This window comes from Engystomops pustulosus, chromosome 3 (genome assembly GCF_040894005.1).
Source record: "Engystomops pustulosus chromosome 3, aEngPut4.maternal, whole genome shotgun sequence".
Classification (NCBI taxonomy): domain Eukaryota; kingdom Metazoa; phylum Chordata; class Amphibia; order Anura; family Leptodactylidae; genus Engystomops; species Engystomops pustulosus.
In genome coordinates this window covers 86704751-86730350 of record NC_092413.1, presented here as the reverse complement: position 1 = coordinate 86730350, position 25600 = coordinate 86704751, and the positions used below count along the sequence as shown (strand labels likewise).

The 25600-nt window shown below is 42.0% G+C and overlaps 1 protein-coding gene across 1 annotated transcript in view; it reads right to left on the bottom strand.

Moving 5' to 3' along the window:
- Positions 1–3226, bottom strand: part of PLG (plasminogen) — a 56301-nt gene extending 53075 nt beyond the window's left edge. Inside the window, exon 1 of the mRNA XM_072141312.1 lies at positions 3078–3226. Within this exon, the coding sequence (XP_071997413.1) occupies positions 3078–3126 (49 nt within the window). The 5' untranslated portion in view covers positions 3127–3226. The remainder of the gene's footprint in view (positions 1–3077) is intronic.
- Positions 3227–25600: the final 22374 nt, after the last annotated feature.

Below are 25600 nucleotides of genomic sequence, written 5' to 3'. Positions count from 1 at the left end.
AGACAAGGATACATAAGGAAAGAGGGGAGGAGGAGAAAAAGTGGAAGTCTCTCTATAAGTTGTGTCTGCTTCCCGGTCAATCATCTCTTTGGCTTACAATACTCGCCCAATATGCATCCCATGGGGCCCAGATCTTAGAGAAAAGCTCTATTTTATCATCCATTGAAGCAGTCATAGATTCCATACTCCGGACCTCTCTCACTCTTGCCAAGAGGGACCCCTTCCAGTGTTGTGCTATCAGGCACTTGGCTGCCGTAACGATATGTAAGGCTTACCTCATGGACAGCTTAGGTAGAGGCTGCGGGGCTATGTTAAGCAAGTAGAACAGGGGGTGAGAGGAATCGAAATTGAAAGTATATCATGAATCAGGTCTCTGACCTCCACCCAAAATGGCTGGATATTTGCACAAGACCAGAAGATATGTTGTAAATCACCATCTGTCTCCTTGCAACACCAGAAAATGTCCCGAGTTTCTGGAAATATCTGATGTAATTGCGCTGGTGTATGATACCAGAAATATAACAGCTTATACTGATTCTCCTTGTAAACCGCGCATGTCGATGATTTGGCTGCATAATGCCATATACGACACCAGGTCTCCTGCGTGATCGGGGATCCCACCACCCGTTCCCACCTGGCCATGTAAGAATGTGATACCGCCTCCGCGGGGTCAGGATATAAAAGAATCAAATAGATGGCAGAGATGAGTCCTGAAGTGCGCGTGGTAGTTTTACATAGATATTCAAAAGGGGTAGGCTTGGAGACTGTGTCGGAGCTTTCCAGGGTTTGCAATAAGTGGCGAATTTGTAGGTAGTGTACGAATTTGTAGGTAGTAATATTTAACTAGGTCTGGTACCAACAATCCTCCTTTAGATCTATGAGCAAGTAAGACAGACTTTGCCACCCTGTGACGCTTGTGGGCCCACACAAACCGGTTGAAAGCACTCTGCATCGATCTTAAGGCTCCTAGAGGCACTGGAATAGGCAGGGTTTCAAATAAATAAAGTAGTTTAGGGAGCAAGGTCATTTCTATGGCCGCAATCCTTCCAAAGAGTGATATTGGAAGAGAATTCCACTTGTTAAGCAGCAACCGTATTTCTTTAAACAAATTTGGGAAGTTCTGGTCATAGATTGTGCTATAAGTCGGCGTTATATTCACACCTAAATATTTAATAGCTGATGTCTGCCAATGAAACTTATAATTGTCTGGTAATAGGTCTGCCTCTTGTGATGTCATGTTGAGCGGTAAATTTTCAGTCTTGGTGGTGTTAACCTTATACCCCGACAAGAGACTGTATTGGTTTAGGCGGGCCTGGAGGTTTGGAAGGGACGTATGTGGTTGGGTCAGGGTAAGGAGGACATCGTCTGCAAATAGTGACAATTTGAACTCTCTGCCGTTCACCATTGCCCCCCGTATATTTGGATCTTGGCGTATCATAGCTGCTAGGGGCTCTATACAAAGTACAAACAGGAGGGGAGACAATGGGCACCCCTGCCTGGTACCATTTTTAATGTTTATAGGGCTAGAAAAAGCGTGAGGGAATTTTATTGTTGCTGTGGGTTTAGCGTAGAGACCTGCAATTGCATTCATGAACTGGCCCCGGAGACCTATGGCTTCCAACGTTTTGAACATGAAGGACCAGTTCAGCTGGTCAAATGCTTTTTCCGCGTCTAAGCTCAATATGAGCGCACGTTCCTTCAAATAGTTTAGGACCTCTATTAAGTCAATCGTCCTCCTAGTATTGTCCCCTCCTTGGCGACACGGAATGAATCCTACTTGATCCTTGTGGATCATGTGGGGGAGTAGAGGGAGCAATCGGTTCGCTAAGATCTTTGTGTAAATCTTTAAGTCAGAGTTAAGGAGAGCGATTGGCCTATAGTTTGCACACTCTGTCGCGTCTTTTCCGGGCTTGGGGATTACTGTAATATAAGAATGAGTGAGAGTGGAGGGAAGAGATTCCCCTTCCAGAAGGGAGAAGCGCGTCATATGGGGGAGTAAGGTTTGTAGGAATGTTCGATAACAAAGGTATGTCAGGCCGTTAGGCCCTGGTGCCTTTCCGTTGGGGAGTTTGTTGACCACTTCCTCTATCTCCTCAGGGGTTATAGGAATGTTATGGGACTCGACCGCGTCCATCAAGCAAATGTTAATATGCATCACTCAATAAATGGGAATGACTCACCTCAGGTGAGTTGCATATAAGTTTGCAAACTGATTTTTTAACATTGCAGCCATGGAAAAGAACCTTTTTAGGGATAAGGGCAATGCTTTATAATCATAGTTTTTAATGAAGGCTTTATTTTGGGTGGAATAATTTGCAAGGAAGGTTATCTTTTAAAGTATCCTTGGGGGGACTAAATGTAGTAAAAAAATGTAAATTAAAAATTGTAATCCCCCATCTTTCACTAGAACTGATATAAGAATAAAAGGCCCTTAAGGGGTTAATTTTGATGTAATGTAATAAGATTAACACAATTCTGTCTCTGTTTTCTACATTTCCACCATAAATGGTGTAAATGCACAGCATGAATTTACAAAAGGTAAACATATTAATTTTAAATTTAAAAAATATTAATACAACAAAATATGAAATTACACATTAAATTAAATAAACATAGAAATGTACACAGCATTGTTTTAAAGCAAGTGCCAAAGTATCACTTTTTAGACATCTATGATATGTGCCTAAATTGTGATTGGAGCATTAAATACAACAGTCGAATAAATGAATGATATGTTTTTCCAAACTAAATGTACCATGTAGAAAGCTGATATGACATAAATAATATGCACTTTGACAGTTTACCATCTTAATAAACATCAAATTCTATATAATTATATTTTTGGTAATATTGTGAACAATGGGGCATGTAACTGTGAAGTGTACAAAGAATGTCTATATGACCAAGGTAATAGTTACAGTGCCAAGATTAATGGACAATTATAGAAGTCTTTCTAACATGTTGAACCCAGTAGATTCAGATATTGACTAATGACTAATCATTCAAAGTTTAAATGACAATACAACCCAAAATTTCATTATAATGGAAAAAACCCCACATCGTATAAAATGCCTTACCTGCACAAGGCAAGAAAAGAAGGAGAAACACGGATTTGCTAGTGATCATTTTAGGTGAGTTTTTCGAGTGGAGTGAAGAACTCTAACTTCAATTTACTTTAGGTGATGGTCACAAAAGTCAGATTAGCAAACAGCATTGCAAGCTCTTATCAATCATTATCCAAGTGACCTCTGGATTCTTACGCTTTATAGTGTTCAAACATAGCCTTGAAAGGAAGTGTTGCAAGCCCCTATTTACGGTCTTTGTTTGGTAAGAGTGTGTAAACTATTTCTCTAAAATCAGCATGCAGATAGGTAATATTGTCAGTATTTTCCAAATGCATCTGAATCTGGTGGGTCAAAAATTAAAAAAAATTCAACCAGGACAAAAAAGTGAATTTTGAAACCCTTTTAACCCACATTGGTTTTTCATACAAGCAGAAGTAGCTCACCTGACTCCTCTAGCCAACAGGAGAAAATCTGCTGTGTCAGATTATAGTGTAGAAGATAGGTGTTATTTTGGCATACATAGTTGGTCACCATTTCACCCCCCAATTTCACCTTCATTGATTAAGCTATTAATTCCCAAGTTTTATGCATTTGATGAAATAGTGGTTTAACATCCATAACTTTTTTTGTGCTACCTAAAAAAATGTGTGGGCAAACAGTATCAGCTTAAGCACAACCATCAATGCTATCTTCAATGACTTACATAATTAGATGTGATTTTTCTAGTATCTGACTTTTAAGAGAATACCGCTGAATAAGCCTACCTGAGCGTGATGAAACAGTTTTTTGCATCCGGTTTGTCATCTACAGGTGAGCTCAGAGAATTTTGGCAGGAATAGGATGCTGTATGTTTTGCGGCTTGGGCAGTCAGTTCATGCATGGGGCCTTGAATCCACAGGTTTGTGCATGAACCCATAAGAGTGCTTTTCATAATTTTATTAGATATATAACATGTAAAAATAATGTGTACATATATATCATGATATGTATAAAAAACTCTGAATATATATATTCACATTGGAACGTTATTTAAAATCTACATTAGGCTACATTCACACACATGTATGGGGGACATATATACGGCCGACGTATATACGGCCGATATACCTCCCCCATACACTTCTATGGGCTCACCACACCGTATGGGAGTGGTACGGTACAGCACACGTGCGGCACCGTACCGCTCCGTAGCCTGGGAAAAGATACGACATGTCCTATCTTTTCCCGTGTTACAGCGCGGTGCGCCACCTCCCCCTCCTCTCCCCGCGTGTTACCGTGTGCCCGCCGTGCTGGGCAACAGCAGTGTGCATGTAGCCTTAGAGTGATGTTTCGAAATCTGTCTACAAGATTGAAGACAGGTCTCTCTTTCCTCTTCTGTTTGTTACATATCTGTGACTGTTAAAGAGAACCCGTCATGTAAAATAACCCTCTAATCTAAATAGATTTTCATAAACTACCATTAGAAAGCATTGTCTCTATCCCTTCATTGTCCCTCTACATGCCTGTAAACCTAAGCAATGAGGTCCTAAAGCTCTATGCAAATGACCTGTGAAATGTCCAATGAGTCATTAGCATATTCAAGCTGTCCAGCTTATTCATGAGTGGGAGGTACAGCCGCACCCCCAGTGCTTGACTGACAGCGCTCCATGTAATAGCTGCTCCATGTGCTTGCTGGTGGCCACACCCCCTGCAGCCTTTGTGTGCATGTGTGTGTAGGAGAGATACAACAACTCCAGACAGCCATGTTATAGCAGAACATGTCAGGTACTTGTGTAGCTGATGTCTGTGTATCACACATATGTATTAGGAGGATGCAGCATGTCAGCAGATGCATTAACTATGCTTTACTATACATTACACACAGACATGAGCAGGGGGAGGAGAGGGGAGGGGGAACAGGGGTGACATCACTGCCTCTGACCATGTGACCAGCCTCATTTACATAATAAAGAAATTATGATTTTACAATAATTAATGTATGAAATAACTAGATAAAGGCTGAGATGGGATCCTTGTGAGCTGCTCCAACAGGTAGTAGTGACAGGACTAGTGGCAGAGACCTGATGACAGGTGTCCTATAACCCTTCCTGCTCTCTCCCTGGCTGTGAGTAGTATTTTTTAAGATAAAGCTAAAATTAAAGGGGTTAATCCTCCCTGCCAGAGCTGGAAGATTAGATGTTAGCCCATGCAGCCTTCATTAAACATATTGTACATGCTGGAATACACATCTCTAAAGGAGGGAATAGCTCAATTATCAAACTTAGCAAAATTTGTTAATGAAGTATATTAAAAAATGTTTACCACTTCCCCCCACAAACTCTAAAAATTTATCTCAAATGACTGTAACATTATAAGCATATCAGCCCCTGTCCCCATTAAGGCTCACATTCTAATTTCTTTTATCTATAATAGAATCCTATTGGAGTAAAACAAAATGTCCCTAACAAACCCACACGCAAACAAATCCACACATCTCCTTGCAGATGCAACCCAATGCATAGTCCACAGTTCATATCCCAAAATGTGAATATAGAATACAGTATTTCAGTATAAAATAACTGTGAAGTAACTGAGAAAACCTTATGAGCAGCATGTTGCTGGACTTGTCACCCTTATTATTTCACCCTTGAACCAAAATCTGAACAGCAAACTGTACCTATCCTCCAGTACATTTATATAAGTTTGAAACCTTTATTGACTTGTGGTGTCTACATGAAACATTTCAACCTGCAACAGAATATGTACAATTTTTTAGCGTGTTTGTGGATCTAGGAGTTAGAATTTTTATGTAAAACTTAAGGAAGTGAGTAGATTTTTGGTTTCACTGCTAAAGTGTCCTCATTCAATATCATTAGGTTCTGGGGATAGAAGTAACATATTTAATAAGTTGGGAAATAAATTAACTAGATTGTATGGCGAGACTTCTAGAAATTCCTTTCTGCTCCTTCTATAAATCTGCATAATTAAGGCTATTTTCACATATTCAGCAGAGCTTTAGTGGATAGATAAAAGTTGATAAGCTACGCCATTTTGTTCAACAAAATGACAAACACTACAACCTAAACCTGCAGAATAACATTATAGGTCAAAGGGATTTACTGAAATCTGTTTGTGCCTGTCAGTTATCTATTATTCTGTTCCTGCAATATTCCAGCAGATTCATCTAATGTTTTCAGTTTACGTCCTTAGGCCTACATTGAGGATGAGCTTTGCCACCATACTATGTACTATAATTATGGTTGTCTGCATTAGCCCTAGCATGGAATGACATCATATAATCAGTTTCTATTAAACAAATCTGAGCTACACTTTAAAGGGAACCTGTCACCAAGAGACCCCTTTTTGGCCTCCCCCCATCCCCTTAGAGCATTGCATATACACTGTTAAACATTTTTTGTAATAAAAATAGTTTTTACAGAGCAAAAGTTAACTTATCTATTACCTTAGAATGACAAGTGCTGTGTGACTAGTCATGTTGCCCCCTGGGCGGGACTGAAGAGGAGTAGTTCCCCCACCCCACCCTCGGGAAACCACTCCTCCGTGTGTCATATTCAGGACTAATCCCGCCCCTCTCGTTCATTCTTATGTCTCCTGGCTCGCCACCTCCTGCACACGACACCTACCAATTTCCCGCCCCCTGTCCTGAATTCTTGCTGACCGCTGCAGGCGTTCTCGCACCTGCCTTGGTCAGTGTGTCTCATAGCAGTGAAGCAGTGCCAGCCGAAAGGTCCCCGCATTCATCTGCGCATGTGCCACACTACACTGTCAACTTGGAGTAGCTACGTAAACAATGAGGCACCAGGATCTACGCAAACTACGTTGCTACTCCGAGTCGGCAGCGTAGCGCGGTGCTTGCGCAGACAAATGCGGGGACCTTTTGGCTGCCACCGTTTCCTCTGCACATGTCCGTGCGCATGGCATGAGATATGCTGACCGTGCAGGCGTGAGAATGCCTGACGCGGTCAGCGAGAATACAGAACAGCGGGCGGGATGTGTGTAGGTGACATGTGCAGGGGGGGGGTGAGGGGTGGGAGTATTCTTTTGAAAATCACACACAAAGGAGCAGTTTCCCAAAGGGGGGGGACTACTCCACTTCATCCCCACTTGACTAGTCACACAGCACATGTCCTTCATAGGTAATACCGTATATTCCGGCGTATAAGACGACCTGGTGTATAAGACGACCCCCTACTTTCCTGTTTAAAATATAGAGTTTAAGATATATTCGCCGTATAAGACTACCCCTTTTCCAATGCATACAAAACACCGGTAAAAATTTTTAAAAAAAACAGATTTGAATTTAACATGGTCCTTTTTTTAATGTAAATACTTATGACATGCAGGTATACAGCAGGAAAACTGTCGCTCATAAACATAAGGCATACAACAACAACATTACCATTACAGCACAGCCCCCAGTAGCATACAGCACAGCCCCCAGTAGTACACAGCACAGCCCCCAGTAGTATACAGCACTGCCCCCAGTAGTATACAGCACAGCCCCCAGTAGTATACAGCACAGCCCCCAGTAGTATACAGCACTGCCCCCAGTAGTATACAGCACTGCCCCCAGTAGTATACAGCACAGCCCCCAGTAGTATACAGCACAGCCCCCAGTAGTATACAGCACAGCCCCCAGTATTATACAGCACTGTCTCCAGTAGTATACAGCACAGCCCCCAGTAGTATACAGCACTGCCCCCAGTAGTATACAGCACAGCCCCCAGTAGTATACAGCCCAGCCCAGCATTAAAAAAAAAAAAAAACTTATATACTCACCCTCCAGTGGCCCCGATGTGCTGCGCTGCTCCCCCGATGTCCGCGCGGCCTGTCTTCAGTGTTCCGCGCCGTCTTCTTTCTTCTGCCGGGCGCCGCCATTGATCTTCCCCGGCAGGCGCCTAGTATGACGCGCTGCTGCTGATGTCATACTAGGCGCCGCCCCGGGAAAAAGCATGGCGGCGCCCAGCAGAAGAAAGAAGACGGCGCGGAAGACTGAAGACTGAAGACATCGGGGCCAACGGAGGGTGAGTATGCGCCCCGATGTCTTTTTGAGGCTGACGGCAGCCATCGCTGTGCTAGCACCGATCGCGGGTGTCAGCCCGTGAGCCCTCTCCATGCACCGGGACCCGACCGCCGCCGTATAAGACGATTACCGGCGTATAAAACGACCCCAGAGAAGACAGAAGATTTTTCTGTCTTCAAAAGTCGTCTTATACGCCGGTATATACGGTATATAAGTTATCTTTTGTTCTGTATTAAAGATTTTTCATACAAAAAATGTTTAGCAGTGTATGTTTAATGCTCTATGGGGAGGGGGGGGAGGGGTGCTAAAAAGGGGTCTCCTGGTGACAGGTTCCCTTTAAGACATTGTTTGAGACATTTAATTTTTTTTAAACTATGTGAAAAAATATTAGCTCCTACATGTTTTAACCCCAATATCTACATGCAGATGTAGACCACTACAAATTAATAAAAGAAAACAGTAAAAGGGAAAACAGTGTAAAAAAACTAAAACTTCCTTTACACTTGAAACAAGAAAATTGCCCATGTGTTTAATTTATGACACATGACTATTTCTTTGTTGCACTTGCACATCTGTTTGCTGGAGTGGATTGATACATGATAGTGCCTTGTGACGTTTAATAGATTTGTTACACTACCTTTACTTGGGGCAAATGTTGACAAAAATTGTTTAAAGTACAGAAAGAGCTGATTGGCCAAGCCACTTATCAGAGTTTAAATCAGGGTTGAGAAGTTTTTTGGATCAATGTGTTAGCATAATAGTTAAAATTTAACCACGGCAGTTTTTTTATGGACACTAGACTTGTATATAAATATAAATTTCCTTAGTTACAAAATGAATATATGAAAATATCAACCAGCACTATCAGTACCAATAACACATGTTGAAAATGAAGGTCTTTTTCATATATCTTAGTTACCTGCATACAAGACACAAGTGAACAAGAACAGGTACATATGGAAACTATTCAGATCCCTTAAAATTTTTCACTCTTTGTTTTATTGCATCTAATTAGTAAGATCAAAAAAGTTTTTTTGTTTTGTTAATTAACCCCTTGGAACTCCCGCGATTCGTGCTAGAAGCACTCGGTGCATCTCGTGTCCCCATGTCACGTGACATGGCCATATTGCAATGGGATTTGGGTGACAGGAGGCAGGAGAACCTCCTACCGATGTCACTCAGCCAAGCAGATTACTTCTGCCTACCGATCACTGTGATTCACAAGTCAAGTCTGACTGGACAATTGCAGCATTTTGGGGAGGAAAAACGTGGTTATAGCTCCTTCCTCCTCCCTCCAGTCGCACCATTTTGATTTGGTATCGCTGGAGAGAGGAGATGATCATTACTGTTACACAAAAATCAGTATTAAACTGTCTGATCGCTGTCTGTTGCCTCCTGCGTCCTGTATATTCTTGTCCTCCTGTCTTTCCCATCTGAACCCATGCGCACTTACAGTGTGCTGTGTTAGCGTTGTTCCACATTGTACGCACTTTTCAGTGCACAGTAAGCTAAGTGCATTTGTAGCACCTTTTTGCATGGCACGTAGGTGTACCTGTAGTTTTGTGCATTATCTAACTTTTCTGTGTGCTGGCTGTGCGGTTTGTCCGTGTAGTTTGGTGCGCCTTATCTAATATTTTTTGTATGCCGGCTAGGTGGTTTATCCATGTAGTTTGGTACACATTATCTAATTTCTTCTGTGTGCTGGCTGTGCGGTTTGACCTTGTAGTTGGGTGCACATTATCTAATTTTTTTCTGTGTCTGCTAAGCAGCTTATCCATGTAGTTTGGTGCGCATTATCTAATTTTTCTGTGTGCCAGCTGTGCGGCTTGTCAATGTAGTTTGCAGTGCATTCTCATTTTTTTCTATGTGCTGACTAGGTGGTTTATCCGTGTAGTTGGGTGCACATTATCTAATTTTTCTGGTGCACATTATCTTATATTTCTGTGTACAATGTCTCAGAAGACGTACACCATGTTGGAGGCATACAACATACTGGCCTTTTTACACAGAATCAGCTAGTGGGGATCATGTCCACTTCTACCTCTCCTTTTCCTCATCTTTCACTGACCTGGAGGAACCCCTGAGAAGGCACCGTAGGATTTATGCTGGAGAAGTGCCTAAGACGTCTGTGGGAGAAGTGCCTGGGACATCTAGGGGAGAAGTGTCTGAGGCATCCACTGAACCCACATGGGTAGCCCCAGATAATTATACCCCTCAGGTCCCAGACATTTTGAGCCAACCTGGAATTAAATTTGACAGAGCAGGGTTCCGGGCTGTGGACTTTTTTGAGTATTTTTTTTGAGGAGCTATTGAATGTAATTGAAGTCCAGACAAATCTCTATGCAGCACAGCATACTGCCAAAAACCCCACTTCATTGTATGCATGACCCCACAGGTGGACCCCTGTCACTGCAACATAGATGGAGAAGTATTGGGGCATAAAACATCTTGTAAAGAAGCCGTCAATCAGGGACTACTGGAGTACAGAGATTCTCTACCACAACCCAATGGTCCGCATGGTGATGAGCAGGATACATACATTTTTGCATTACACCGACAACACACAGTGCCCACCAAGAGATGACCCCAGGTATGACCTCTTGTTTAAAGTCAGGCCTATACTATACCATGTTGGCAAGTTTGCCAAGACATATACCCTCTGAGTCCATGGTACAATTTAGATGGAGACTTCAGTTCCGCCAGTACCTGCCAAATAAGAGGTCAATGTATGGCGTGAAGATGTATAAGCTGTGTGAAAGTACATCAGTGTATATGAAATGCAGGACTGCATTATACTGTCCCCAGAATGCCCTCCTTCCTAGGTATTACTGCGAAGATAGTGTGGGATTTGGTGCAGCCATACACTACACCAGCACTACACTATACAAGTGCTTCGCTTCCAAAAATACTGTGGCATGCGACACTGTATGCAGAAGACAGAGAGGTCTCCCTAAGTCACTGAAGGCACAAGAGCACAAGAGCAGGGCACTATGCAACAACTCTGGAAGCGAGGCCACAGCACGTATTGTACCAGGACAGCACTATCCAGGAGAAGTTCCCCAAACTGCCAAGAAGGGAAGGACACAAAAAAGCTGCATGGTGTGTACCAAACAAGACATTCGGAAGGACACCATTTACCATTGAGAAGCATGCCCAGAAAAACCAGGACTATGAAAGAGTGCTTCAGTATTCATCACACATCCCTCGAAATGTAGATGTAGATTTTACCTTGATGTACTATGCACAGTTTATACATCATGCCGCATGCCGCACCTTCCCTTCTAAGTCCTGCCGTGTGCCCAGCCTGTAGATTATTGCCCCATGTGGGGTATTACCGTACCCAGCAGAACATGCATCATTATTTTTGTGGTGTTTGGGCACAATTTGGCATAATGGATATCTTTTACTATGCATTATCCATTATGCATTTTATTTGGGGTCCACCTGTGGTTAAACTGTTAACTTTACCCTAGATTAATTCATGGAGGGGTGTAGTTTCCAAAATAGGGTCAGTTCTTAGCAGTTTCTACTATACTGGTCCCTACTGGTATCTCAAAATGCTTCATGATGCCAAAAAAGAAAAAAATATGTAAAATGTCTATACTCCAAATGCCAGTAATTCCCTTTTGAGCCCTGCCGTGTCTCCATCCTGCAGATTACTGCCACATATGAGATATTGTGGCAGTAATCTAGTGAGCTCCAAAAGCGAAATTTACTTCTCCCTTCCTCCTGAGCCTTGCCATGTGCTTATCTGTAAAATAAAAGGAAACGTAAAACAAATTATGGAAATATAAATAAGACAAATGGCAAAAGGTTTCTACAAAATAGAAATTTGTGGTATGACTTTTAGTCTACAAAGTAGAAAATTGTCATTTTTTTCCCATTTATCCTAAATTATTGAATTTTAATCACCCAAAAAAGTAACTGATCAGTGAAATTATACTACTAACATAAACTACAATGTCTCATGAGAAAACAAATCTCAAAATCACAGGTATATGTTAAAGTGTTGAAAAATTATTACTAGAGAATTTGTTGAAATTCTGTTCGACCCGATTTGCCAAATTTTTTTAAAAATTTTGATTCGACCCAAATCGAATCATGATGAATCATGTTAAAAACAGGTATTTCCTGGCTGCAGAGAGCCTGTAGGGCAGTGATTTTCAACCTTTTTTGAGCCGCGGCACACTTTTTATACTTAGAAAATCCTGGGGCACACCACCAACCAAAATAGCACAAAATGACACTAAAACAGTCATACTATACATATAGTTAATAATATAGATTCTAAATTTATTTTACTCACTCCTGGGCCTGGGCCTGTTTCGATGAACACAAAAGGGATATCCTGGCAGGAATGGTGGAAAGACACACACGAAGCTCTTCCTCAACAGTTCTCAGTTTCTCCCTGTTTTTAGTATATGGTGCTGATTATTATGTGGCTCATATACTGCATTATAAAGGGGTACAATGAGAAGTACTATGGCCATGAGGCCAGACTACAAGTGCCAGCTCATATACTCAGCATATGAGCTGGTACTTGTAGTACTCCAGCCTCATGACTATAGTATTTCTCATTTTACATTTCTCTGGGAAACAAAACACAGGGGGCACCATAGTTTGGGGAACTTTCCCCACGGCACACCTGACCATGTGTCGCGGCACACTGGTTGAAAATCACTGCTGTAGGGTGTTGTAGAATGTTGTGCCATGCTCAAATATGCATAGGGAGCAAACAATGCTGTGTTTTATTATGACACGCACATGACAGCCGCCGCTCTTCACTCTTCAATTCAATGGGCACTTACAGAGGCCAACTTCACCAAATAAGTGAAGTATGAATGCAGCCTGACAAGGTAACGTCTGTGTCAGCTCAAAAGGACTGAGCTCAGGAGAACAGAAATCACTCCAGAAACTATGTGGATTTTACACTGATTTCTTCCTATTCACTTCAGAAACAAAAAACAAACTGCTATTTGGCGTATACAGATCCCTCAAAATGAACAATCTTGGAGCAAAAATCACTACAGCACAGTACAGTACAAGCAGCTGGATGCTACAGGCAGCACATCCAGTGTAAAATGGCGAGATTAAAAATGGCTGCCTGTTTTTATAGGGCTGTGACATCACATAAGCCTGCCGGTCACTGATTGGCTTACAGGTCTGCACATGTGATCGAGGGTGTTCCTTTCTCCTTCCCAGAGTTCTGTCCCATGTAATACGTTGAGCTTGCACCCATTTTGGTAATAAAGGAGAAAAAAAAACTTTGTTACCACAAATCGCCATAACGTTCGGATTCGTGACAAATCGTATTTTCCCTGAAATTCGGACCAATTTCCCCTTTTTTTTTTTTTTTTTTAAAAGAGGACTGATCCTTAACATACAAACAGGCTACGTCCTTAAGGGGTTACTGTACACTCTGCACCCAATTTTAACAGAAAAAAACACAAATTTATATATTTTTGATAATTTATTTAACAAGAAAAAGTAAATATCACATGGTGTAGTGACCAGTGGTCTAAGTATGCAAACCATTTGCTCAGTATTAAGTAGAAGCACCTTTTGAGGTAGTACAGCCATGCGTCTCTTGGGAATTATGCAAAATATCAAACGTGGATTTGGGGACGCTCTGAGATTCTTGCAGTTTCCTCAGGTTGGATGGTGGATGGTGGTGGACAGCCAAGTCTTTCCTGGGACGCTCAAGTGGGTGTAGGTCAGGGCTCTGGCTGAGCCACTCAAAAATGGTCAGAGTTGTTCTGAAGCCACTGCTTTGTTATTTTAGGTTTGGGCTTAGGATCATTGTCTTGTTGGAAGGTGAACCTTCGGCCCAGTCTGATTTCCATAACACTCTGGAAGAGGTTTTCATCCAGGATATCTCTTTACTTCAATTGCAATCAGTCATCCTGTCCCTGCGGCTTAAAAAAAAGCTGGGATTGTATTTGGAAGGTGATGAGCAGTGCCTGGTTTTCTACACACATACTGCTTGAAATTAACACCAAAAAGTTCAATCTTAAGTCTCATCAACCAGAGAATCTTATTTCTCATACTCTGGGAGTCATTAATGTGTTTTTTTAGCAAACTGTTTGCAGGCTTTCCTATGTCTTGTGCTGAGGAGAGGCTTCTGTCAGAACACTCGGCAATAAAGACCCGACTGGTGGAGGGCTGCAGTGATAGTTGACTTAAACTTTCTCCCGTCTCCAAACTGCATCTCTGGTGCTCAGCCACAGTGATCCTGGGGTTCTTCTTTACCTCTCTCACCAAGGATCTTCTCCATTGATTGATTAGTTTGGGTGGACAGCCAGATTCAGGTCTCTGAGAACCTTGAGCAGTTCCTTAGACCTCCTCAAGTCCAATCAGCTTTATTAATCACAACAGTACTCTAATGAAAAGAAATGGACAGCATGTGAGTTAAATATAAATGTCACAGCAAATGGTCTGAATACTTATGACCATGTGATATTTCAGTTTAATTTGTTAAATTAGCAAAATATCTACACTCACCGGCCACTTTATTAGGTACACCTGTCCAACTGCTCGTTAATTTCTAATCAGCCAATCACATGGCGGCAACTCTGTGCATTTAGGCATGTAGACATGGTCAAGACAATCTCCTGCAGTTCAAACCGAGCATCAGTATGGGGAAGAAAGGTGATTTGAGTGCCTTTGAACGTGGCATGGTTGTTGGTGCCAGAAGGGCTGGTCTGAGTATTTCAGAAACTGCTGATCTACTGGGATTTTCACGCACAACCATCTCTAGGGTTTACAGAGAATGGTCCGAAAAAGAAAAAACATCCAGTGACCGGCAGTTCTGTGGGCGGAAATGCCTTGTTGATGCCAGAGGTCAGAGGAGAATGGGCAGACTGGTTCAAGCTTATAGAAAGGCAACAGTGACTCAAATCGCCACCCGTTACAACCAAGGTAGGCAGAAGAGCATCTCTGAACACACAGTACGTCGAACTTTGAGGCAGATGGGCTACAGCAGCAGAAGACCACACCGGGTGCCACTCCTTTCAGCTAAGAACAGGAAACTGAGGCTACAATTTGCAAAAGCTCATCGAAATTGGACAGTAGAAGATTGGAAAAACGTTGCCTGGTCTGATGAGTCTCGATTTCTGCGGCGACATTCGGATGGTAGGGTCAGAATTTGGCGTCAACAACATGAAAGCATGGATCCATCCTGCCTTGTATCAAAGGTTCAGGCTGGTGGTGGTGGTGTCATGGTGTGGGGAATATTTTCTTGGCACTCTTTGGGCCCCTTGGTACCAATTAAGCATCGTTGCAACGCCACAGCCTACCTGAGTAGTGTTGCTGACCATGTCCATCCCTTTATGACCACAATGTACCCAACATCTGATGGCTACTTTCAGCAGGATAATGTGCCATGTCATAAAGCTGGAATCATCTCAGACTGGATTTTTGAACATGACAATGAGTTCACTGTACTCAAATGGCCTTCACAGTCACCAGATCTCAATCCAATAGAGCATCTTTGGGATGTGGTGGAACGGGAGATTCGCATCATGGATGTGCAGCCGACAAATCTGCGGCAACTGTGTGATGCCATCATGTCAATATGGACCAAAATCTCTGAGGAATGCTTCCAGCACCTTGTTGAATCTATGCCATGAAGAATTGAGGCAGTTCTGAAGGCAAAAGGGGGTCCAACACGTTACTACCATGGTGTACCTAATAAAGTGGCCGGTGAGTGTACATTTCTGTTTTTTCTGTCAAGATTGGGTGCAGAGTGCACATTAATGAGCAAAAAAAGATCTTTTTCGATCTTGCCATTTGGTTGCAATTAAACAAAGAGTGAAAAATTTAAAGGAGTCAGTAAACTTTTTTTTACCCATTGTACATACATATTCAACTTAAGAACAAACCTAAATAACCTTGTACATTATCTTGTACATAACCTGAGGACTGCCTGTAACTGCACACCATTGTGAAATGGTTGCAGAATTTCCCACAGTGGTAATCCCTCAGCCATTTCATAGGCATCAGAAACAAGCCATAATCAGTTCTCTTCTGATGCATATAATGCTGCAATTACAGATTTGCTGTGGATGAAAAATCTACAGCAATGAGACGTTTCATCTAGAGATTTTGTTTTGCAATGTGTGCATGGAACAGTCTTCCATCCCATATACTAAAATGCGACTGTATTGCATAGCAGATTTGCAGCGTGGAAATGCCACATAGCAAATCCGCAGGTAAAGCGTAATGTGCAGTTACCCTTTGTCAAACAGCAGGGGTGCACCCACAAGACCACTGGGGACAATGACATAAGCTGACAACTAGGAGTGGAGTCTAGCTGGTTTTCTGCCGCAAAGTGGGCTTGACTTGCTGCTGCGTGGTACAACGGGGTCGCTACACAGGCCCGTCCCTCCTAATATGCTTTTCATTCTGAAACTTCTGCTGATTTTGCTCTTGGAAGCAAGAATGAAAGAAGCTTTTCCTGTGGTGTCAGATTAAATAGAAGTGTGACAACAGCTCGTAAAGTAAATGAAACTACAGCTAGAGATTGCATACAAAAGGCTGGTAGGAAATTGAGAATACAATGCCCAATACTACAAATCTTTGCTACCAGTCCTGCTCATAGGCTTTGCTCGAATTCTGCATGTCCTGACCTTTGAACATCCTATGCCTGACCACCTGGTGCCATGCACTAGTTTCTCTTGGCTCACTCTGTTCCACACCTTTCTATACTAAGGGTGATGCCACACATGGAGTTTTAAAGCCTTTTTTGGTCAGTTTTTAAGCAGTTTGTTAAAAAACGCAAACATTAAAAAACGCATCCGTTTTTTAAAGACTACTCTGTGTGACGGGGGTGGGGGGGATTTGGCAATGTTTTTCTGCCTCTTTACTGTCCTAAAAAAAAATAAAAAAATTGCATGGGACATTGCATGCCTCTTACACATGGGAGCACAAAAATTGTAAAGCTTTTATACAAGTTGGCACAAAACTCTTGTTACTCTTTTTGGGCTGTGTGGTCTTTTACACAGGACTATAAATGGATCTTTAACCCCTTATTTCCACACTTGTTTGTTTTCCATATTATTGCCCAGGCCATTTTTCAGTTTTTTTCCATCTTCTAAAAACTCTAAAGACCTTTTTATTTTTATTACACAATAGCTGTATGGCGTCTTGTTTTTTAAGGGGACAATACATTGTTTTTAATAGCACAATTTAGGGTTTCATGCATCCTACTGGTGAACTTTTATTAACCCTTCCTGTACTTTTGAAACTTTTTGTTAATGTGGCTGTGTGAGGGCTTAGTTTATAAAGTGTTATGATTACGATTAATATCATTTTTGATTATTATAACATTAAAAAATGTCAATTTGGGCATTGTTTTTCATACTTTTTTTTCATTTACGTTTTTTGTTGTACAGGATAAATAACATTATAGTTTAGTAGCCAAGGATTGTAGGGATATGGAGGTATAAAATGTGTGTGATAGTAAACTTTTCTTTTCATTTTACTTTGACTATATACCTAATTTTACCACAAAAAACGGTGAAAACCACTTGACTCAAGTATAAGCCTAGGGAGGGAAATACATTGGTGCCAGCCCATGCCCCCCAGTACATAGCTATTCAGCCTTCTTTCCCCACTATATAGCTAGCTAGCCTCCTGGCCCCAAGTTTATAGCCAGCCCATGATCCCTACTATATAGCTAGGCAGCCACATGCCACAGTATATAGCTAGCAGGCCTCCTAGTATATATCTAGTCTTCAGTATATAGCCAGCCCCCAGTATATAGGCAGTCCATGCCACCAGTTTACAGCCAGCCCATGCTCCCCAGTATATAGCCACCCAGCCAGCCCCATATATAGGCAGCCAGCCATCACACAGTATATAGCCATCCCCCAGTATACAGAAAGCCCCCAGTATGCCCAGCATGTAAAAGAATAAAGTTAATACTCGCCTTTTTGCCACCCTCCCCTTGCAGGTGCTCTTCTTGCTTTCTCTTCCTACTTCTGTTAGCGATAGGTCCGCACGCACATTGTGATGTGAGTGACGGCTGTTTAGTCTGTTTCTCAGATGCTGCTGGAGAACCAGGTTTTCCCATCAAATATTTTTAAAACTTAATTTTCTTTCCATCAACGTGCAAAAACAGAGCTGAATTAATGTTTTAATGTGTGTGTCCTACATATTATCATGCACATGCAATCAACAATATTGTTCTTGTTTTTTCAATTCCATACACAGTGATGCCAATTGATAATCTGTCAGATAACAGTTTTCATGATCACATTTTTCTCAGTTTTGCTATTTTCTGAAGTACAGTTTAGTATGTCACCGAAGAATGTTGTAAGCAGCAAATTGTCTTAAGATCACGTTTTTCATTAGAGCATTGTATATTCAACAATTTACTTCAGAAGAATAGGTACTGTACTGACACCTAGTGGTAACTTAAATGGTGGAAATTTGACACTCAATTTCACCTCTACAAAAATCCACCACAATTTTGTAGAGGTAAATGTTGACGTTTCAGCCATTCCTTTACAATTTAGATTTACTTTAAAGTAAAAGGCAGATTGCTATTTCTTAGAGGGCTCAGGGCCGCCATCAGGGCTGGAATTTCAGTCACAGGACCAGCCAGGAGTGGGGGCCTGGGCCCTAGAGTCACTGAATCCCTCTCACTCATCAATTTTACTAGTGTTTTGCACCCGTACGGGATGCCATTCACTAATACATGCAATCAGGGCTGGATTAAGGTTGTTGGGGCTCTGGGCGCAAAATCTGGTTTAGGCCCCACAGAATATAGCCCACATAGGGTACACATTTAGCATCCATGTAATAGGTAGGGTCCCCCCTTAGTCAGTAATCCATGTAATAGGCAGGCTCCCCCTTAGGCCTCATGCACACAAACATAAGGGGGGCCGTGATCTGGCTGCACAATTTGTGTCCTGATCACAGTCCCCATAGATGCCTACAGGGCCGGTCATGGTGCGGTTAGCACATACTTTCTCACTGGACCGTGACCAAGCACAGATAAATATATATCCTATATGTCCTATATTTTGCCATATTAAAGGTGCCGGATAATAGTCTTTCTATGGAAAGAGAAGGGGTGAGGAGTCCTCCAGTGATGAATATATACAGCCCCCAGTTATTAAAAGGGTATCCCCATTTCAACAAGTAATTGCTATTGTTCAAATAATGAAAAGTTATACAAATTTATAAATTCCCCACGGTTTTCTAGATCTCTGCTTGCTGTTCTTCTATAGAAAGCTTTTGTGTGTTTCCAGTGGACAGAAATCCGACCATGGTCACACAGGTGCACAGCTCGTTATATCACACAGCTCTGATTACTCTCTGTGATACTAACAAGCCCCGCACCTGTGTGACCATAGTCAGATTTCTGTCCACTGGAAGCAAACAAAGAGGCTTTTTATAGAAGGACAGCAGGCAGGGATCTAGAAAACCATGAGGAATTGATACATAAAATATATTTGAAATTTGTATAACTTTTCATTATTCAAACAATTGCAAATACTTGTTGAAATGGGAATAAGTCCTTTAATAAATATACAGCCCCTATTAATTACTACATATGCACCTACCAATCTGCAAAGGTGGGGGCTATGCTTTGAGGAGTGAGTAACACAGACAAGTCACATGTTGCTTTTTGAAATTCATCCAAACCAAAGCCCAGCGTCTGTGACTACCCCAGGATTTTGTCAGAATGCAAGAGTAAGTTGTAACACACAATTATATTGTAATGCAAATGCTTAGAAAAGGTAGATGGGTTTTTACAAACTGTCTTTAGTGAAAATGAGGTTCCCTATAAAGGTAAATGCTGGTCCAATCCTTTTATAGGTCAAAAATAAAGACTTATAAAATAGTACTCTGTATCATACCTCCCAACCATTCGGTAAGAGAAATGCTCTTGCTAGGTACCACTCCTAGCTATGCTCCCTTTCCAACTATACATATATTTACTACCTTTAAGGGGTTGTACACTTTCAGCAAATATTTGTTATTGTTTGTATAAGGAAAAGTTATACAATTTTCCAATATACCGTACTTTCTGTATCCAGGGCCAGATATGACAAGTCACAGTCAGCAAGAGGCTCCCTTTGTATGGTAAAACAAACTGTAATATGGGAGAATTTTATAGGCGATAAACAGATGATAGGGAGATGATAGGTAGCACGGTGGCTCAGTGGGTAGCACTACATCTGCAAAGAGTTTGTATGTTCTCTCTGTGTTTGCGTGGGTTTCCTCCGGGTCCTCCGGTTTCCTCCCACACTCCAAAAAATTACTGGTAGCTTGAATAGATTGTGAGCCCCATGGGGACAGGGACTGATTTGGCAAGCTCTGTGCAGCGCTGCATAATCTGTGTGCCCTATATAAATAAAGAATTATAATTATTATGATAGAAGATAAATATGAAAGATGATAGAGATTTCTAGATGCAGAACTATAAAGTAAATGATATATACAGTAGATGGATATGAGAGATAAATACAGTAGAAGAGAAATAGAAGATTGATTATTAAATAGAGAAAAAGTGACATATATAAATGGTCAGATTATATGAGATCGATAATTAGACAGATAGATGGTAAGCATCTTCACCCGGGAATTCAACCAAGGGGTATTAACCCTTTCACCACGAGGCATTTCTGTATATTTTGTTGCGTTATTGACCAGAGCAATTTTTACAATTTTGCCGTTTAAAAATAAAATCGAAATTACAGCAAAAAGAATTAAAGTAAACCCAACAAACCATATATTTTCTAAAAGCAACCACTTGCCCCATTTTCAAAATTGCATTAAAGAGTTTATAGACATAGGCACCTTCATGCAATTTTGATTCAAACTGAAACATTTTATAAAAATACTTAAAATTTTACTTTGATGGCAAAAAATGTGATGAACAGAAAATGTTTACCCTCACATCTCCTAAATGTAATAGATGGACATGTGTAGAGTTCACAAATGTCCCACATTGATATGTTTGCATAAATAAATCCACATAATATCACTAAAACTGTAATAACTAGATATCTGCTTTTCTACTAGAAATTTTAAGACAGTCACAACCTGCAAAATATAGCAATAAAACAGAATAAAAGTAAAGGCGCCATAAAACCTATAGAATTTTGAAAGCAGACAAACAGGTGATACATATGGCAATTAACATTCAAAATTTCCTCTAAAATATGTACAAATCCAGAACACTTATATAAATAAAATATACTTTCCTAAAACAGTAAGATGTGAGGAGATCATACAGATCCCACATGTGTATATTCACCAAATTTGCAGCAAAGGGAACGTTAAATCCACAAGGGACACCAAACTATTTTTGCAGAAAATTGCACAGAGCGTCACACAGATGTATCATTGTTGCTCCCTACACAATGGTAACCCAAATAAATAACTATATATCCATAACCCAAGCTAATGAGTTAATAAAAGTCACATTTAGATGTGCGCTATTGTATTAGCCGCACAATAACAGAATCCTCCGCGCTTCATAAGAATATGAGTGAGAATGTCATAAGATAGGAGGAAATAATAGAGGATGGTGTGAAATAAAAAACTTTATGTTCTGGGTCGCGGTGTTAATATGTAGCCACATTAGTATCAGTCAATTTAAAAAAAATAAAAAATTTAAATAAAAGGTAATAAGAGAGAAAGTGTGTTCTTGGATAGTTCTTGATAGGGGAGGGTTAAAAACATGAACATTAGTTGATATTATCCCTTCTCAACATGTAGTAACATATAAAGTGAATATTTCCACTATCTGTGAGATGCAGCAGCTCCTGTGTGCAGGGAATTCTCTCAGCAGCCTGATGGCTAAGAATCTGGAGGGGGGGGCACTTCAGGGGGCTGTATCTTTTGGCTCTGTGAAACATAGAACCTCACTTGTATGAAAGAAGAGAGTCTCCTCTTTAATATGAATCCAAATTTGTGTTTCTATTTGTTAGGAAAACGGAGATATTAACTGTTAAACTGCCGGTGGGAGTTATTTTTATATATAAAAATTGCACCTTATATTCTCACTTTAAACCTGAATATCTCTGGATCCATGACACCTAGAAACAAAATTCAAGATTCATTTGAAAGAAGAGATTCCCTGGGCAATTGCCCACTTTGCCTACCCATAGCGCCGGCCCTGTCTGTATCCATTCCTCGCTGTTTTTAAGATCTCTACTTGCTGTCATTCTTTAGGGAGCATGTTACTTCCAGTGGATATAAATCTGTCCATGGTCTTGTGATGGACATGCAGGTGCACAAGCTATTAGTATCACAGACATGTACCTCCCAGAAACCCAAGGTGTTGGCGTCTACTGGATGTGGGGGAACGGACAGGACAAGTCCCAATGGAGTGTTCGGGACTAGCACATTACAGACAGAGGTTTTCTTGAAAACGTCTGGAACGTTCCTCAGCGGAGAGACGGACTGTCAACTTGCATAGTCTCCACTTCGGACTGTGCGGCCGGCAGCTGGAGCGGCTTTTGGAAAACCGGAGCCAAACAAGGAAAAGGAGCATGTGGTAGCTAGTGATGCAATTCACCAGGACGCTCCATGAACTCCACGTCTATCCGAGTGGCCAGGGTGATGAGATCACTCAGAGTAGCCGGCAGATCACGAGCAGCCAGTGTGTCCTTCACTGGGGGAGAAATTCCTTTTTTGAAGGTTGCAGACAAGGAGGCTCGTGGAGGTTCGTCAAACACAGAGCGGAATTCAGCCAGAAAGGTGGTATGGGTAGTCATGGCCGGTTCGTTTCTCTCCCACAGAGGAGTAGCCCAGGCCAAGGCCTTCCCGGAAAGGAGGCTGAGGATGAATGCCATCTTAGAGGGTTCGGTGACAAACTGGGATGGAATCAGTTCAAAGTAAGTCATCAACAAATTTATCGGCATAGAAAGTCAGAGTCTTGGTTCTGCTGCCGGCGGACATCCTGGAGGATCTGGAGCAGTCACAGGAATGGTAGCAGGAGCCTGTTGCTGGGAGTTAAGCAGCTGTTGAAGCGAATCGGCAACTTTACCTAGAAGTTCTACTGGTGCACCCTAGGGAGCGTGGACATGCCCGAGGCCTAGTCGGTCTGGGACAGGAGCTTGGAGTGGTAAGTTCGACACCTGCGTGTCCATCACATGACGATGGAAAGATTTCTATCCAGTGGAGGTGAGCATGACAGCAAGAAGAGATATAGAAAATGGTGAGGAAGTGATACAGAAAGTACTTTGTAAAGTTGTTTATTTTTTCCTTATACAAACCACATCAATTATTTGCTGAAAGTGCACAACGCTTTTAAGGCCTCATTCACACACTGCTTTTGAATTGCATTTAGAAATTCAAGGGCAGTGAGGAGGGACTACTCTCTATGGGTGCAATCACACGGTCCGTTCTTGGTCTGTTCTTGGTGCATTTACATTTTCACAGCTGCGTATGCAGTTATTGTAATGCGTTTTATAAAATGTTCAAAATGCACCGTGTGACTGTACCCTGTGGGACACATTTACTAAGGGCTTTGCATCAGTTTTCTGGTGGACTTTGCACGTTCTTTCTAGTGCAAACTGCTTACACAGGTATTTAAGAAGTGTCTGAACCGCAAGGCGGTCGCACTAGGACTCTTTTGTGGCGCAGCTGCACTAGGCATCATGCGACACTAATTAGGGGGAGTTCTGGTGCTCAGTCGGACCGTGCGCCAGATTTAACATGCAAGTCCGACAGAAGTGTGTTGCATGCCCCATGTTAAAGATAGACCTGAAAAAAAGTTGCTGCACTCTGTTGGGCCAGTTAAGGGAGCGCCAAATTCATGAAGAATGGGTGCCAGAAATCATGAATCTGGTGCACCCTGCAGAGGCAAGCCACACTTAGTGCAGTTTACATCATTCCTAGTAAGGGTGATGCCACAATTAAGGGTGATCCCACATGTTTACCATGTGTTGACTGGTTTTAATCTGTGTCACACAGAGGTCGCACTAACATTTTTCCAAAAGGGCAATAATACTCCTCTTACTATTTTTTGCGAGTATTTTTACCCGAGGAGGAGAATGAAAATTTCGGTAATGCATATATATATATATATAACTCATAGCCATATATAATGTTAATAGACACTATTTATACAAAAAAACATCTCAGTATCTTCTGTGCTGAAATAACAAATTGTGACAGTATAATTATTACATAACGCAAACAAGGACAGCACACACTCAGTGCACACACTCACCACACACAGCACACACTCACCGCACACCACACACTCAGTGCACACAGCACACACTCAATGCACACACACTAACCACACACACTCACCACAAATCACACACACTCAGTGCATGCGCACATCACCGCACACAGCACACATTCAGCGCACACAGCACACATTCACATAACACACTCACCGCACACCACACACTAAGTGCACATGCACACACATTGCACACCACACACTCAGTGCACATGCACACACTCACCGCACACAGCACTCACACACAGCACACACTCAGTGCACACACATTCACCACAAATCACACACACTAAGTGCACGCGCACACTCTCAGTGCACTCACACACATTCACTGCACAAATACAAAGCACACAGCACACATTCACCGCACACACTCACTGCACGTCACACACTCAGTGCACATGCACACACGCCACACACAGCACACACTCAGTGCACACATACACACTCATCGTACATCACACACTCACCACACACAATACATAGGCAGGTTGGTAGTTGCGAACATCGCCCTCTCCAGGTTAGGAGCTGTCAGAGGGAGTCATGAACCTGCTAGTAAGTTCTAGCACTGGGTCATTAGGTGCAATAGTTAAGTGGATGAAAGTTATTGACCAATTATGTTTCTGCAATGTACGCTGGAGTGTGATTGGAGAGTTGCTACCACCTGACCGGGAGAACAAAACCCCTGGGCAGGGAGGAGCAAGGGCTCCTTACCACCAGCTCTCTCTTAAGAGCAAGCTCTCTTTCCAGCAAGATCTCTTGGAACCCAGCTCTTCTTAAAGAGCAGACCCTCTTAGAATACCAGCATACAGAGTGGAGAGAGAGAGACAGTGCCAGTACACCATCAGTGCTCACATTTATCCTAATCCCAGGACCAGAGTCAGGATACTCAGAGCTGCAGCTTCCACAGCTTGGACACAGCTCCATCCCAGCCTGCATCTACTACCAGGATAGTGCCCTATTCTTGAGGACCCTCTCCAAGACCACTCCACTAATCCGATTCTATTTAGGCCCGTTGCCTGCTGTTGTTCAATAAAAAACCGTGAGTTATTGTGCACAACGTTGTTTCCGTCTGATGCCTGGATATGGCTGTTACCACCACAGGTTCCCCATCCATTACCCAGGGACTCATCCTACAGACACATTCAGGGGTTGCCCCTTTAGGGCACGGTCACACGTTTCATTTTGATTGCGTTTTGAAACGCATTATGAACTGCACTATGAAGTGCAATTTGTTACGCAGAAAACAACAAGCCCTCATACAGCTCTTTATATGGAAAAATAAAAAAGTCATAG